Source organism: Diceros bicornis, chromosome 29, assembly GCF_020826845.1.
Source record: "Diceros bicornis minor isolate mBicDic1 chromosome 29, mDicBic1.mat.cur, whole genome shotgun sequence".
In the NCBI taxonomy this organism is placed as follows: Eukaryota; Metazoa; Chordata; class Mammalia; order Perissodactyla; family Rhinocerotidae; genus Diceros; species Diceros bicornis.
The window spans coordinates 25,804,999-25,822,796 of NC_080768.1; the positions used below are offsets into that span (position 1 = coordinate 25,804,999).

The 17,798-nt window shown below is 36.6% G+C and overlaps 1 protein-coding gene across 1 annotated transcript in view; it reads left to right on the plus strand.

Annotated features, from left to right (window-relative positions):
• The window catches only part of LONRF1 (LON peptidase N-terminal domain and ring finger 1), a 31,522-nt gene that overhangs the window by 2,715 nt on the left and 11,009 nt on the right, over positions 1 to 17,798 (plus strand). Inside the window, exons 2-7 of the mRNA XM_058525110.1 lie at positions 8,756 to 8,874; positions 10,183 to 10,305; positions 13,070 to 13,219; positions 13,752 to 13,992; positions 14,093 to 14,189; positions 15,480 to 15,594. Of these exons, the coding sequence (XP_058381093.1) occupies positions 8,756 to 8,874; positions 10,183 to 10,305; positions 13,070 to 13,219; positions 13,752 to 13,992; positions 14,093 to 14,189; positions 15,480 to 15,594 (845 nt within the window). The remainder of the gene's footprint in view (positions 1 to 8,755; positions 8,875 to 10,182; positions 10,306 to 13,069; positions 13,220 to 13,751; positions 13,993 to 14,092; positions 14,190 to 15,479; positions 15,595 to 17,798) is intronic.

Below are 17,798 nucleotides of genomic sequence, written 5' to 3' on the forward strand. Positions count from 1 at the left end.
GAACAGTGAGCACATTTATTAAGTAAGGTCTAGATTAATGTTCTATGACCAGTAATCTTTTAATTAAGGAAGATTCTGGGCCTTGGATTGAGGATTTTATTTTTAACAGGAAAAGACTCTGAAAGATCTACTCTCTCCCTTTTTCAGTGTGCACAGACAGCGAGTGGGACTTTTGCCCATTCAGCTACTTAATCCTACTTTTGTAGGTCTAGAACCCAAGTTTCCTGACTTTCACGTCATTGGCCTATTTTCCCCTTGTTTTCAGGTCTTTAGAAAATCATTAATTTGCCGTACTCGAAAATGTGTCTGAATACTACTAACAGGGATAACTTTTTTCATCCTTTGAATTTTTAGTGCAAAGTAGGAGGAAAAAGATCTTAGAACTAACAAATTGTAGTTGATAAAGTGCAAATATTATGTATTGAACAGTTTATGGGCATAAATAAAAATGTTATCTAATAGGGTCATAAATCTATTTGAACAGTTAAGCTTTAACTTTTTGAGAGTCGGCTAGTTAGCTAGATAGTATTAAAATGTATTTATATAATTGTACAGTTGTAGTTACTAATGGTTCTTTCATTATTGTTGACAGTGAAAAAAGACCTTCACTATAATTTCTTCATATAATTCTTATAATGAAACAAGTAAATACTATTAATTAGAAAAAAGAATCTAGTCTACAGTTAGCCCACACACGTCCAAATTTATTCCTGTCAACAAGAAAGGAAAGCTTGAGAACCTTTGCCAAAATCAGAAGTTTCCCATTGAGATTACATAAGTTTCTGTTGAATTGAAATATATTTAGATAACATTTAATCCATTGATCTTTTGATATTAACTCTCAGATGTTTCATAACTTTCTTTTTAGTGTTCAAGGATATTATGTAACAGTCTTTTCTGCATTGAATCTTTATACCTAAGAGTCTATTGCAATGATCCCACTTTGCTATGCTGTCTTCTTTTTATTTTTAATGAATTTTTACACTTGTCTTCTCCCTGTGTACACCTCTCTCCCCCAAAAGAAAACAACATAAAAATATGATTTGTAGTTTGAACTGGTTTAAAAAAAATAAAGGTCAGAAGGGGAGAACATTTTATTTAAAATACTTGGAGAAAGAAATTTTTGTCTTTAATATTAATTATATAGTCCTTGACTATTACCAAGTGTTTTAAAATTCTTAGTATCATTTAATCTTCGCAAAGAATGCTGGGGAGTACTCTTATCCTCAGAAGGAAATTGAGGCTCCTGGAGATAGGCAGTATGGTCTAGTGGTTAAAGCTGTGTGTGCTGGGAGCTGGCTAACTGCATTTGAATCCCACGCAGCCCCCCACTTACTTTCTGACCTTGGGCCTGTTGTCTCACCTCCCTGTTTCAGTTTCTTTATCTGAAAAGTGAGAATATTCTCCACTTCCTAGAGAGATACCAATAATAACAACCGCCTAGGGCTGTTGAGAGAATTGAGTCAAAACATGTAAAGTGCTTCTGAATGGTGCCTGATAAAGTAAATATTAATTAAAATATTTTAAAAATGTAAGAGTTGTGCTACAGCTAGAAGATGATTTAGCTAAAATTGACATCTACACCTTGTGATGTCAGGTCCTGTTCTTTTCTCTGTACCACATTAAAAATATTACCAGAGTGAGGGTTAAATCCTGATTCTAGCCTGTGTGTGTTAATTCGTAGTAACATTTTAGCATACGTCAATAAAATATAGATACTGCAAAGCTTTAGTTATAAAGAGGTTAGTCAAATTATAGGTGAATACTGAATACATTTAAAGAAAATGTAAAGGGTTTTTAATATTTTAAGCAACTCAACTGGGTTGATGTGAAGAGATTTGAATTTAATTAGTCAATAAACTTATGTCCTAACTTCTTCTGCAAAGGACCTGAAACAGTAAACATTGACATTTTTATGTTGTTTCCAGTTCACAAAATGTTTTCACTTCCATTATCTTAACTGATCCTTACAAAAGATCATGTTAGATGGGAGGGCAAGTGTTAATATTGTTAATTCACTTATTGAAGAAAAGAGCTCCAAGAATTTTGAGTGACTTTCTTAAGGCAAGAAGTAACCAAGTTAGAACTGAAAGCAGAAACCTAGTATGTGGATATTGCTTCTAAATATAAAGTTGATTTTAAAAATCAGCATATAAAACATAAATCTTAAATATTCTTACTATTCACTGAACAAGTATTTATTGAGTACCTACTATGTACCAAGCATCATTTTAGATGCTGGAAATACAGAAGTGAACAAAATGAAGACCGTGTCTCTATAGAGTTTGTTTTTTTTTCTTTTTTTTAAAATTGAAGCAAATTGGTATTTATTGAAAATCACTAGAAAACAGGCTTGTGGCTTGTTGACTTCTAATTAATTGAGCCTATATGCAGTATATTTCTGATTCATCTTTAATTCAGAAGTCACTTTAAGGGTTTTTGCAGTGCCTCAGGCTTACTATAAAGATGAGTTATAATGTCGTATTCTTTATTTTATTTTGTGAGGAAGCTTGGCCATGAGCTAACATCCGTTGCCAATCTTCCTCTTTTTGCTGAGGAAGAGTGGCCCTGAGCTAACATCTGTGCCCATCTTCCTCTATTTTGTATGTGGGACGCCGCCACAGCGTGGCTTAATGAGTGGTGCGTCAGTCTGTGCCCGGGGATCTGAACCTGGGAACCCCGGGCCACTGAAGCAGAGCGCACACACTTAACCACTGCGCCACCAGGCCAGCTCCAATAATGACATATTCTTATTGATATAGAAGATGAAAAAAGGGTTTATATACGCTTAAGTGTGTCCTAATTTATATAAACAATTCTTGTGTTTTTACCTGTTTTCCTTCATCAAACAAATAATGCAAAATTTACCAAAACTCAGTTATTTTAGATTTCTAGTTATTTGTATATTAGCCTTCTGTTTATTCAGAATTGTTTTTCTATTTCCTGGAATATTTCTAATTTATTTATTTATTTTTACCCCAAAGCCCCAGTAGATAGTTGTAGGTCATAGCTGCACATCCTTCTAGTTGCTGTATGTGGGACGCGGTGTGTCAGTGCGCGCCCGGGATCCGAACCCCGGCCGCCAGCAGCGGAGCGTGCGCACTTAACCACTAAGCCACGGGGCCGGCCCTTTCCTGGAATATTTCTAAGAGGCTTGGATATAGTCAAGTAAATTTTTAAATGAATTTGTATAGTATTCTGCCTCTTTTGTTGGAAAGGTATTTTTCAAAATTGTTATTATGTTTTATATGGAAGGCGAATGACTTAAGAGAACTAAAATGCAAGACAGAAGCTTCTGTTCTTTTTTTTTTCTTTTTCTTTGGTAGGATAGAATCAGTCTTTTTTTCCTCCTCGCCCCCTACCCTCCCACAGCTCGCTGTTGTAGTCTTGTCTAGTCTGCACCATTAATCCCTAAAGATATTTCTCATCTGGGCTAAGTTTTATTTGGGTAAAAGAAGAGGTAGAAAATACTCTCCTAATACCTATATCAAAAACTAATCTCATTTCTTTATCAACTTGTTTTGAAATATTTTGTAATGTTAACAACAACAGTAACTATTATTTATTGAGCACTTATGTGCCAGGCAGTGTGTTAACTGTTAACATGCATTACCTTACTGTCCTCACAACAGTCTTAAGATGTTGGGTATCACCAGCATTTTATAGATGAGACACTGAGGTTCAAAGAGTTAGGTAAACTGCCCAAAGTGGATGTGAACCCAGATCTGAATCCAGTGGTTGTGATCTTAATTACTATGCCAAACTGCTGTTCCTGGACTTTATTAATCAATCATTAATAACTTGTCTATTGGCAGCTTTTAATTTAATTGTGATAACCAGGTTCTACCATACTGAACTTGATAAAGTAATAGAGGCAAAGAAATTTGGTATTTTGGTTAGCCATTAAAATTCTTGAAATAGCTCAACATGTAAATCTAAGAAAAAGACACTCAGAATGAGAAAAAGGATATGAACAGGGAATTTTACACTTACATATAAATAACCCAAATAGCCTATAAATGTATAGTTTTAAAGGTCAAACTCACTGAAGAGATGGATGTGGAAATAATGATGCTATTTTTCATTTGTATTTTTCTAGTAAACAAAATAAACAGCTGTGGGACTATAAAATAAGTAAAGTTTTTATGAAAGGGTTAGCAGAATGTATTGAAAAATTTGTGTATCTGTATAATTTTCTGCAGTCATTTAAGTTGATAGTTGACTAAGGAAATAAGCAGATATGTAAAGGCATATAGATAGATGTTCGTGTAGTACTTGTTTTTTCCCCCCTTAAAACTTCAGTGCGTGCTTGTGTATCCTAGTTGTTAGTTTGAGTTCTTCTATGAGAGCACCGCCACAGTATGACAAATGACAGACAGACGGGTGGTGTGGTTCCACGACCGGGAAATGAACCCGGGCTGCAGCGGTGAGAGCTCTGAATCATAACCACTAGACCACCAGGGCTGGCTCATGTAGTGCTTTTTATATTAGCCAAAATTTGGAAGTAACAATTGCAGAGTAGAGAATTTTAAAATAGATGGTGTGTATATAGTAGAATACTTTGCAGCTATTAAAAATCATGTGGACTAGTATTTAATTACATGGACAAAAAAAGCAGGTTAAAACATATATATGGTATATTTCATAAAACTGTACATTAAAAATGTCATATCAATCTGAAAAAAGTCTCTTGAAGATGAACTAAAGAAACAACGGGTAACTCCTGTTACTAATCACGTGTCCCTCAGGGTTGAAACAAAGATGAGGAATCGTGACTCTGGAGGATTCTCCCTCCTCAGCCCAAGGAATACCTTGGACAGCTTAAGACTGGTTTCCTCAGATGTGTAGCAGGATTTCATTTCAGTCTTTTTATTTGCCTAACGACTCACAATATTCCTGGGTCTAAGAGAAGAGAAAAGGAGAGCATGAATTGAGGAGCTTCACGGGACAAATTTCAGTGAATTTCCCCTAGCTCAGCCAACATGTAGCAAAGCCTGGATTTGAGGATACAAAGACAGGAAATAATGGAGGGAGCTCAGAAATAGATTTGAAAATTAATGCTGTGCACATCTAGTGAAGGAACAGAGTCATAGTAGCAGAGATGTAAATAGTGCTTACAATGTACCAAGCCCTGTTCTGAGTACTTTGCATATGTAACTCCCTCTCTGGGGTAACCTTGTGAAGTAGATACTGTTATTAGCATAGAGGTGAACAGCAAGAACTCGGGAGCCAGACCGCCTACGGTGGACTCTTGAATCTACCACCTACTAGCTGTTTGATCTTGGGCAAGTTACTCCAGCTCTCTGTGCTCAGTTTCCTTATCTGTAAAAATGTGGTCAATGCTAGACCCACATAGGATTGTTCTGAAGGTCGTAAATCATTTAGAATAGTACATAGTAAGTGGTGTTTCTTAAATAAAAATAAATTTTCAAAAACACCCTCAATTTGACAGCTGAGGAAACTGAGGTGCAGAGGTGTTTGGCAATATTCCCAGGTCACAGCGAGTAAGTGGAGGAGCCAGGAATTGACCCCAGACAGTCTGACTTCAAGGCTCATGCTCTTAATCCTTCTGAGATGCTGGGTGGAGGTGGACTTAAGGGAGAGCGTCTGGAGAAGAGATTGGTGAGCTGTTCTGTTAGGTGAGACCAAGTTATCCAGACCATGGGGAGGTGGGGTGGTCTGACCAAGGATGGTAGGACAAGGAGGGAGCCCTGAGCAAAGGAAGGAGGCGGGAAATAGAGTGGATACATGGGGCAGGGGGAGCAGTTAGGTGTTACAGGGACTTCAAGTGGGAGGCTGACAGTGATCGGAAGTAAGGCTGGAGAGGGGCAGGAGCCAGGCGTGGAGGAACTTGTATGTTGTGCTAAATCCCATTTCATCTTGTGGATGATGAGGATATAGATAGGGTAACACTGGAGGCAGGGAGAGCCGTCAGCAAGCTGTTGCAATAGTCTTTAAGAGATTTTGGAAGCCTGGGCTAAGGCTATTAGCAGTAGGATTGGGAAAGACCGGGTGCGGATTTGAAAAATATTATAGGAGGTAAAATTGACAAAGTTAAGGATGTAATTTGAGAAGTCAGTGGTGTTACTAAGAAGACAGTGAAAAGACACCCTTTTTTTTTTGGTGGGAAACATACTGAGTTTGAGGAAAGGTACAGCGAGCAGTTGGAAATTTGATGAATCTGAAAGTAGGGTGAAAAAATCAGGACCGAAGATAAAGATCTGGGAGTTAAATCATGCTCAGTACAATTAGCCCAAACCATATCTATATATTTCTGCACTTTTTCAACAAATTCAGTCGATAACGTACCAGGTGCTTGCCGGGCACGGTGGATCTTGCAGGAGTGGACTAACAGGCCCTCCCTGGTGGCCTGTGCAGAGAGGTGAGCTGTTTACTCCGGTGTCCTCAGGCCACATAGCATAGAGTAAATATTTGTTGCCTCTTTCAGACTTGAGTTAATGACACAGTCGGGGCTGATTGCTTTTTCCACAGTTGCCTTTTGCAAAAGTTTACATGGAGGGCAGACATTCTGTATGCTTCAGAGGGCCTCAATTAGCACAGTTGGCTCTTTTTTGGAATTTTGGGTGGCCCTAATCTTTTTTAAAAAGTATTGGGAGTTTGAACTCACCTGATGAGGTTTTTTTTTTTTTTGGATAGAGTCTTTCAAAATAATTATTCCGTTAACATTCGAAGTTCTCAATAAAAACATTACCTAGGAGAAATTGGGGAGCAAGTTTTAAAATCCAAGCCTCTTGTCATCTCTTCTTAGGGTGTACTTCTCTTCTTATTCCAATATGTACTAACTTTTTTAGGAGCCCCTTGAGGGAGTCTCAATAGTCGGAGTGTTTGGTGTAGAGAGGAGAGGGGACAGTCTTGTTTCTCTTTGGTCAGAGCGGAGAAGTGTGATACGTTGACTGGGTTTTCGCAAAGACAGAGGTCTTCTCAGTCACCTCCTTCGGGGCTGACCTAAAGAAGCTGTCTGAAGGTCACTGCTGGGCAGTGAAGACATTGATAAAAGGGCGTGGTACTCCACAGTCCTGAATAGGCACTGTGTCAGGTGTGGTGCAGTGGGGACTTGCTGTAAAAGAAAAAATTGAAATTAAAGAAGAGCCCAGTAAGGGATCCGGGCAGGGAAGGGACTGCCTGTTACAACAGTGAACTCCCTCTGTCTGGAGGTGCTGGAGTGGAGGCGGCGTCTCAAGGAAGCCCCCAGCTGAGGGTGGAATACTGCACGTCCTGGGCTGCGGTCCTTACCGCTGAGGGTTTTTTGATGCTGATGGGTTGACCACTGGTTCCTGGACTGCTTTGGCGTGTACTCCTCTCCGTTTTCTGAACTCTGCTTGTGCTTGTCAAATCAGAATTATATGATGCCGTTTCACAGTAAAATAAAATTTTCTCGTTAGGTTATAAGCTCCTTGAAGACAGGGATAAATTAAAATCTTTTGAACACCTACAGGGTCTAGCTTTGTGCTGGAACTCTTCATTCTGGATTGATTCATCATATTGAGCTTTCAATTTCTGTGCATTTTTGTTCAGAGATAATGATTTCCAATTATATTGCTTTAAGAAACAAAAGACAAAATATTCTAGACATGTCTTTTTTTATTTGGGAAGTAAGAAATATTTTCATGAAATAGTAATTTCATTCTTCTTTAAAAATTTTCATTGGTATAAATTTGATGGAACGATATAATTCCACTTTTCAAGCACCGGCAACTGAAAAAGTGCTGTCTAATTTAATTGTTAATTGAAGAGTTATCTCTAGAAAAGCAATCATTTAAAAACTAGCGTAAGCCAGGGAGCTATTGAGGAGTTTTATTATGTCTTTTTTCTTTTTAATGAGGCATTGCAGGTCTTTATGCCCTTCTCATAATGAAGCTTTATATCATAAGCATACATTTTTGAAGGCTTCAAAGATGAATAGCTTTTAAAGAAGCATCAAGTTAATTTCATCTGTAGATGTACTGGAAATGAGTTTTTTGCTTAGACTTCAGTTTTAGAATCTATGTACCTGTAGTAATTGGTTATAGTCTCATAGGGGAACCAGCTGTCTGTCTGAAATTCTGAATGCCGTTGGACACTAATTTGGTTTCTCAAGTAGAGACGTAGAAGATAGTGAAATTATCAACAAAACTTTTTTCTTCAGAAATATTTGAAATTTAATCTGTTTTGGGATGGTTTAATACCATTTTGGCTAATGGCAGCAATTACAGTTTTGACCTCTTAAAAAACCTGACTCTTATCAACCCATTTCCTCCAGAATCAGGACCGTTGTATACCTTCATAAGATTGAGCCTTGGTGGGTCTTTGTTACTATGGAAATTCCATGTGCAGTAGTTACACATATGGTCGTTTATAAATAAGGACTTAGAAATTAGGGTATGAAAAATTAAGATTTACCATAAAAAGGCAAATCTTTAAACATCTAAGACATCTTAAATCTGTATAGAATGCCCTCTTTTAAGAAAATATTTGTTTTCTTAGAGGTGATTATTCATGTTTTAAAAATATTTCCACTATTCTTAAAACCATAATTTCCTCCATTAACGTAATCTACTTATAATGATTTGATATAACTTGAGATAAAATTCAGCATGTAAGTGGGTTGCACCCACACTGTGCTTGTTCATTCCCTTTACTTTGCTGGTTATTGACTGGAATCACTAAGTCAGTTTTCAATCTAGTATGATGTATTTTTTGGGTTATATAATAATCTTTTAAAAATAATCAGACCTTTATAAAATATTTGTTTCAGAGCCCAGTGACTTGACTCTAAAAATTTACAGAGCTGAATCATATGCTGGTCTCCAAGAGTTTAAAGCAGCCATAGAAGATTTAAATGCAGTTCTCTTTCAACTGCCAAATTGGCCTGAGGTAAAATTACTGTTTTACATTTGCATGAATTTAAAAATTTCAGCTGCAGGGAACATGCATTCAATTATGGTTATAAATTTTAACAGAATGGATTAGTTGTCTCTAAATAGAATATATAGAGTTCTAGGAATCTAGGGTCAATATTTTGAGTGGGTGAATATTATCTGACAGTTTTTTAAATTATAAGAAACCTTTGTTTCCTTATTAAAGAGCAGCTACAATTCCAGGCACAGAAAAAAATAGAGACTTTAGTATACAAAATTTCCTCAAAGAGATACAACTGACCATATTGTGAAGGTGAATCCGAACTGGACATGGGTGGAAGAGGTTTGTTAATGGAAAGAGAAGAGGTCTTTGAGGCTGGAAAATTGATTGAGGCGTTATAATGGGTACTAGAGAATTAGACAGTGATTTCATACAGTAGATGGGGCAAAGGAGGTTGCCTTGCCCATGTAGTTTTAAAACAGACTTGAGGCCTATATATAAAATATATAATCAGTTTACTAATTCTCCTTTCTATCAAATTGCCAAGGCAAACCAGTCCATCTCCCATATATGTTCTTTAAACTAGATATTACTCTTTTTTTTTTTTTTTTTTTTTTTTTTTGTGAGGAGATCAGCCCTGAGCTAACATCCGCCAATCCTCCTCTTTTTTTTTTTTTTTTTCGCTGAGGAAGACGGCCCTGGGCTAACGTCGGTGCCTATCTTCCTCCACTTTATATGGGACGCCGCCACAGCATGGCTTACCAAGCAGTGCGTCGGTGCGCGCCCGGGATCCGAACCAGCGAACCCCGGGCCGCCGCAGCGGAGTGCGCGCACTTAACCGCTTGCGCCACCGGGCCAGCCCCTAGATATTACTCTTTTATGTGACTTCTTCCTCCATTCAAAACTGTGCCTTTGAGGACAGTATAGTAAGGATGCTGTGAAAGTTATAAATAGGGAAAACGGAACCAAATCCCATGGTGGCATGACTAGTTAGCACAAGTCAAATATTTATTAAGAATAAGAGGGAAAATGATCTGTATGGACAACTTTAAAGCTGTTGAAAAACAAAGAACCCTCTGGACTTATCGCTGAAGTGATATAATTAGAAATGTGGTTTTGAAGTCACTTGCTGGGCCTCCGTTCCTCCGTACATGCTTCTCCAGGTCGTAGGTAAATATATCTTTAAATGCTTTGGGCTCCTCAGAGTCATTCAGAGATTCAAAATGAGCGTTTCTGAGCAGACCATTTTTTTTCTTTACTTGATATTGATTTTTTAAAAACAATTCTACCGGTAAAAGTTGCCTCTCTGTGCTTTTATTGCAGGTCTACTTCAGGAAAGGGAAGGTACTCCACGATGCCGGTTTTTTCGGTGATGCCTTACAACTGTTTCTTCAGTGCTTAGCCCTTGATGAAGATTTTGCACCTGCAAAGCTAGAAGTAGAAAAGGTAATTCGTTCACCAATCATAATAGTTCCAGGCAGGGCTGAGACACAGGTCTTTTTGAAAATGCTAATTAGAAAGTTGGGATGAGAACATAAGGAGTCCGTAAGTCAAATTTAGTAGCAATTTGACGAGTGGTTTTCAGGTTCATATACTAAGTGTATTGAGTTCTTACTGAAATCAAAACATTTCATTCACAGATATTTAAATGCATTATTTTTGCTTAGTTAAATTTAGACGTTCCCTAATAATTTGTTCCATCTGAGCCAGACTAATCATCCTTAATTAGACATTGTTGTCATGATGTTCCTGCTCAGGAATTTTTATTAGTGTGCCTTTTGCCTTTCATTTCATGTCTCAACTTTGCTTACTTTCCATGGTTACCAATAGTATTGTCCTAGTTGGGTTTTTTTTGCCTTATTTTTGTCAGTAGTCCATATATCACTTTTTAAAGTTTGTTCTGTGGTGTGTTAGGAGGCGTTAATTAAAAGAGAAAAGGGAGGTGGTTTTATGATCAAATGACTTGAAACATTGAGTTAAACTGAGTTAAACGGGTTTCTTCAGGTCTTCTCAGAGTTTCTGCTATGCTAGCATGACAATAGCATTCAGCTTTTGTCATACTTATTCACAGAACATCTGGAAAGACAAGAGTCTTTGAAAAATTTTTTGGGAAAATCTACCCTAATACAATTCCAGTGCCCGGTCATGATGTTTTCCTCGGTGTCCTCAGAACATGCCACAGTATTGATCCCCTTTGTAGTGTTTCTTAGAGTGTGGTTTTTTGTCAGAATCGCCTCAGGTACATGGTAAACGTAAAGATTCCTGGGCCCCACCACAGACCTTTGGAATTAGAATCTTTGGAACTGGGGCGTAGCACCCCACGAGATTCTTACGTACCCTGAGGCTATGAGAACTTTGAAATTGTTCTCAGATCCCAAGTGCCTTATAAATATCCAGGTGACTTGGGAATATCCTCTATAAGGTTTGTTTGCATATACATTCAAGCCCACTGATTTAACAAAAAACTGTTTACTATTGTGTGTTTTCTGACTGTTCCCTATTTGTTCGTGCTACCTTCCTGGTGAGATTGCAGGCTTTTTAAGGGCTTATAATGTTGCATTTTCCATGCTGCTGGAGATCCTTATATTGCTGTAAATATTTGTTTGTTGGTTAAAAAGGTCAGATGAATTCAAAACAGCTTATGCTTCGAAATATTTGTTTTTCCCCAATATGCTTTTGTAAATTGTGGTATAATTTGCATATATAATAAAATGCCTGGATTTTACAGTTCAGTGAGTTTTGAGAAATTATGCACCCATGTAACGGCGCCCCAATCAAGATAGAGAATATTTCCATCACCGTAGAAAGTTCCCTCATCTCCTTTCCAGTAAATCCCCTATCTGCCTGCTCCCAGAGGCAACTACTATTCAGATTTTTACCACTATAGAGTAGTTTGACTATTCTAAAACTTCTGTTAAAGTTAAATGAATAATGGATAATAGATAAATGGAATCATACAGCATGTACTCTTTTGTGTCTGGCTTTTTTTCTTCATCATAATATTTTTGAGATACATCCAGTAATTTTTTCTTTTTTATTGTTCACTAAATGTTCCATTGTATGAACAGACCACAATTTGTGGTATCCACAGTTAGTAGTGATTTTCATTTGAATCGTTTCTAGTTGCTGCTATGAACACTCTTACACAAGTCATTTTGTGGACATATGTTTTTATATCTCTGGTAAATATCTAGGAGTGGAATTGCTGGGTTCTAGAGTAGGTGTGTGTTTAATACTTTTTTTTTAAATCATAGGAAATGTAAAAACATTTACAGATTTTTAAATGTTTGTTCATTATATGGGGTATTGCTTGAGCACCTACCAGGTATGCACACTTTTATTTACATTGTATATATTTCCTTTTTATTTACGTTATAATGATTCGTGAATAATTCTGATTTTTATGTATTTGAGAGTGCAGCTGAAAAACCAAACCTCCAAATTGAGACTTTAAGAAATTCTCTGCTGTACATGTAAATAGAGCTTGATAACCCCCCAAATTTGGATCCCTCTCATTTCCTTCTAGCCGGGTTCTTCCCCTCTCTCAACCTACCCTGTCTCTTTGAGAGTTTTAGATGTATTCCTGATAGAAGCACCCAGAAATTTTGACACTGCGTCTGCCTCCCAGGTTAACTCCTGTCTGTTATGGGGCAGCTGCCATTTGGTGCTCCCAACATAGAGCTGGGCAGTAGTTCAGTGAGAAGCTAAATTCAGTGTAAATACATGCAATTTTAGAGTTTTGTAGTTAGAGGTCCAAGTTCTTTAGTTCACATAAACACTCTAAGTCCAGCCTTAAAATATACATTGGGGTGAACCATGAACTATTTCATAGGAGGGGACTCGCTCATGTTCGGAGGTCAATATTTTCTACTTTTCTTAAGATCTCTTCTTTTTACAATCCTAACGTTAAAAAGTCCACCTTTACCTTGGGGTACCCTCTCAGGCTGCCAATCTAACTACTCCCATACCTTCCTTTTGAATCATTTCTTTGAGGTGATTTGACCGCATTGAGGTACACTTTGGTTTTGTAAGACTTTTTAATCACTTTGGTGGCTCTGTGTATTACATTACTGAATCTGTTCCTTCCTTGCTCATTAAGAATAATGTCTGCTACAAATTTTCTAAAAATTCTTAAATATTAGGTAACTTTATATTATTCTTAACCAAATATTTTATATTTTCCATTACTTTTATAATATTTCTCTTACAGATTTTATGTAATTTATTATCACCAGAAAACTTAAAAGAAGGCCTGAAGGACTCTTCCTGGAGTTCATTACCATGTATTAAAAACAAACCTTTTGGTTTTCCTTCGGTAATGGAAGAGTCTCACTCTGCCAGTGAGCTTAGCCCAGAGCAGGTAAGGGATGAGAAAAGATTATCGTGGATTTAGTGTATCTGTTTCTTTATAAGTTAAGATCTTCACTTTCCTAGTTTCAAGTACTAGAATCTATTTAGGTAGGACTTTCAACCTATTTAAGCATTGTGTTAATAGGATTTCGTCTGTAGCCTTTCATCTTACACTAAAAACTTTTATGTAAAATATTTGTTCATTAATCACAATTTTAGGTCACCTGAGTGTCAGAAAACTTTCAGTCTCTTGGAAAATGTAGAGCATTGTGTTTATTTTAGTTTCCTCTGGGTGGGAACAGGTATATTTGCATTAACTGCTTAAACCTCATTATAACGTAAGTTAGCTGGATGTTGGGGGCTCTATAAGTACGGGCAAAAATCATTTACTGGCCAGAATTTTGGAATTAAAAGTTGGTCTGTTAAAAGAACAGTAAAATGAACATTATAAGGCATTGGAATTTCATTTCAGTTTGATTCTTGATGAGAGCAGTAAAGGATAGTAAAGAAAGACAGCCCCCTTGTTTATTGTATTTTTGTAGAATGAAGAAATACCAGAGGTCGCTTCAGAGCCTGTCAAAGGAAGCTTAAACCATCCCCAGTCAGCTCAAGCTATAAATTCAACAGAAATGCCTGCCAGAGAGGATTGTTTAAAAAGAGTGTCCTCAGAACCTTTCCTCTCTGCTCAAGAAAATGGTGCTCTGCTGAAAAGAAAGTTGTCTCTTTTAGACCAGGATGTGATTGTAAATGAAGATGGAAGAAATAAGCTCAAAAAACAGGGAGGTAAAAATTTCACTACACTCATAGAAAACACATTTATTTATTTAGAATGGCCTTTGAACTTTTTCCTAAAGAAGATAACCTTGTCTCTTTGTTTTAATAGAAACTCCCAATGAACTCTGTACATTTTCATTAACTTATGGTGATATCCCAGAAGAATTAATCGATGTCTCAGATTTTGAGTGTTCTCTCTGCATGAGGTAAGTGTATAAAATTTTATAGAAGATGAATATTTTATATTAACATAAATAAAATACAGAGTGGATAAGGGTAATCTACTCTGTAATAATAGGCGATGTAAAGTGACAGAACACTGAACTAAAAATCAAAAGATATGAATTTTAATCCTAATCTACCTTTCACACCTTGGGCAAGTAACTTCATCTCTGAACCTCGCTTTTCCTTATTTAGAAAGTGGGGTCAGTATTTGCATAGCCTCTATCATAGTGTTGTAAGAATCAAATGACTTACATATAAAAAGCATCTGGGAAATGGTAAAGTGCTGTAAAAGTTAGATGTATTATTATTGCAACTTAGATACACGGTTTTAGATTTGGGTAAGAATTCTAATTGTATTTGTATGTATATGATTCTATCTTGTTTATATATCTTAACCATAAAATCCTATTACAGTAACATTGGATAAGGATTTCCATTATGCTTATAATTCTAAAAGATTGCTAGTTTTGAAAGAACATTTTCTGTTGACATAAACTGTGATGAAGTCCAAGGAGCAGTGCATGAAGAGTCAGGGGACCTAGTGCTGGCCACACAGGCTGGTGCTAACTGGCTGTGTTTCTGAGCAAGTCCCCTAACTCTGACCATAGGCTTCTTGATCTATGAGGAGAGGGGATTAGACCAGACGAGTTCTGAAGAACTTATACATCTAACAGTACTTCTAAGAAATTCAGAAGTGTCATGTTTCAGGAAATAATTATAATGTAAGTAAAATTAGTTTTCCCATATTGTTTGAGTATTACATCTGGTATTAAGCCTAATATTTATTTAGGATTCAGCTGTAATATTTATTGGCTTATTCTTTTGAATGAATTTTATATAGTAAGGCTTTTATAAGCTTATTAAGAAACCAGTTTTAAAATGAGGCTAAAATAAGAATCTGTATAACAACTAATTAATAATTATTAATGATATAGTTTACATTATTTCTTTTGCACTAAGTCTGTGAAATCTGGTGTGTATTTTACATTTACTGCACGTCTCAGTTTGGACCAGCCACATTTCAAGCGCTTAGTAGCGACGTGTGGTGAGTGGCTGTTCTATTAGTCAGTATAGCTCTAGGGCCCTGGCAGAGTACCTCTGTTGAGGGAGAACTTTTAAAAGGTTCAGGAGGGTATAATTGCATTTACCACTGCCCCTTCCTTCCTCTCCTGCCCACCAAACTCTCTTTCCTCCTTTCTGTTATTAGTTTGTTAGGTTTTTCCACTGGATAGTTTAATGTGAAAACTAACATGTATTTTGGTTGATTTCAGGTTGTTTTTTGAGCCAGTAACAACCCCTTGTGGACATTCATTCTGTAAGAATTGTCTTGAGCGTTGTTTAGATCATACACCGTATTGTCCCCTTTGCAAAGAAAGCTTAAAAGAGGTAATAAACATTTGTATATTTATCTGTTTATTGATCTTAAGTTTGGCAACCTGGTTTGATTTCTGTTTAGCTGTAGAAATAGTGATGATCATGTTCAGAATGAGTTACATTATATATGCTGAGTGACCAAAAAGGATAATGTTTTGTTACCCATATGTTAGTGTTGGAGAAAAGTGAGTTAAGAGAGGGTAGGGGAAAGCAGAGAGGTCCTGGTGACCAAGCTCCCTGTGGTTAATTTTTTTTAACAAAGGGGGTGTGGTCAGGTACCTACTCAGGAATAGTCTCAATTTTAATGACCGTATTGGGGAAGCCCAACTGCTCTGCCTCTCACCCCCAGTAATAGGCTAGATTTTAGGCCTAGTCCAGCCCCTTTAACATCTGGAACAACTCTGTCCAATAGAACTTTCTGCATTGATGGAAATGCTCAATTTCTATGCTGTTCAACATGGTAGCCACTAGCCGCATGTGGTGATTAAGCACTTGAAACGTGGTTAGTGTGACTGAGGAACTGAATTTTTAATTCTGTTTAATTTTAATTGATTTACATTTAAGTAGGCACATATAACTAGTAGCTAGCACACTGGACATCGCAGCTCTAGAAAGTGGTAGACTGGAAAGAAGAGAGGGAGGCACAGCTTTCCACGCCCCTTCTTATACAGTCAGTGATCAGTGCTAATAACCGGTATCAGGAAAACAGCGGATCTCAGGTGGCATCTTCTGGGACCAGTGGGAGGACAGCATCCTCTCTGTCCTGCTTGAGTGACTGGAGAGCCCCCAAGGTGAGGCTACAGCCTTCTAATTCAAGCTCCAGGTACAGTGGTAACATTGATCAGGAGAACGATTCTGTCCCTGGTCGTTGACAGGATTGTTTAAAGAAAAAAACAGATCTTCCAAATATGAATAAAAAACTGATAAAACCATTTTGCTGTTGAATATGCATAGTTATTTCCTATATAGAAAACACAGCTCTGTACAGATATCATAAAAGCATATGTGTATCATTACATTTGATATGTGTCTTACATAACAAGCGAATATATAAAACACAAGACCATATACAGAATGTTCCCAGTCAGGAAACATAAGATAAACTTATTCTTAAAGAGTTTGTTATTTACATTTTCAGCTAGTATGCTCAATGCTTTCAGGTGCAATACTCTAAATATGCTATTTTTCCTGTGTTTCTAGAGTTTTTAGATACTCTCCAGTATATTTATTAGGCTTTTTTCACATTAACAGTTAGATACATTGCTTTAAATTTAGAGATATCTCACCTTAAAAAATGTCTAGAGTTTGAAGGAAAACAAAATAAGCATATTATTTAAAAATATAACTAACATACTGTTTAAAAATAACTTTATTCTGTGTCTTGACTTTGAAGACATCCTGTATAATATAATTTGTAAACTCTAAATATATATTTTAAAAAATAAAATTGATATGCTTTATAGTTTTATGCTTTTCTTGTCATTTTATTTTGCTCATTTCTTCATTTGAATATATTTTAAAGACATGATTTTTATAGCAGCATAATAGTCCAATGATTTAACATTTCCCTGTTGTTGGGTATGTAAGTTGTTTTGTTCTTCCTTTTTTTATATACCATGCTTTGTGTCTCTGACTATTTCCTTAAGATAAATTCCTGGGAGGAGAATTACTGGATCAAAGGTCCTATATTTATAAGACTTAAAACAAATTGCCAAATTGCCTAGGCCCCCCCAGAAGTACAGTACAAATTTAGATTCCTATCAGTGGTGTAAGAGAGGCCGTATTTCCCCCAATTTAATACATAAATCTTAAATTTTAAAACATTTTTATTACGTTAATAGAAAATAATAATAAAATTACTTTTATAATGTCTATAATTTGATTAATTTTATAATAAACTCTTCAATTATCTGTGTATGTATTATCTGCTCAAGAGTACCTCTCCCAGTCCAGTGGTCCAAGTGTGTTCCCCTAACCAGCAGCATCTGTATCACCTGGGAACTTGTTGAAAATACAAATTCTCAGACTCCACTCCAGAGCTACTAAATCAGAAACTCCAAGGTGGGGCTCAGCAATCTGCATTTTAACAAGCCCTGATTCATGCTAAAGTTTGGAAACCATTACTATTTCCCAACCTCTCATATTTCCTGCTCTATTCTTCATTGGATAATGAAAAAACCCTTGGTTTTGCTGGGTCTACAGATTAAAGGATGGCT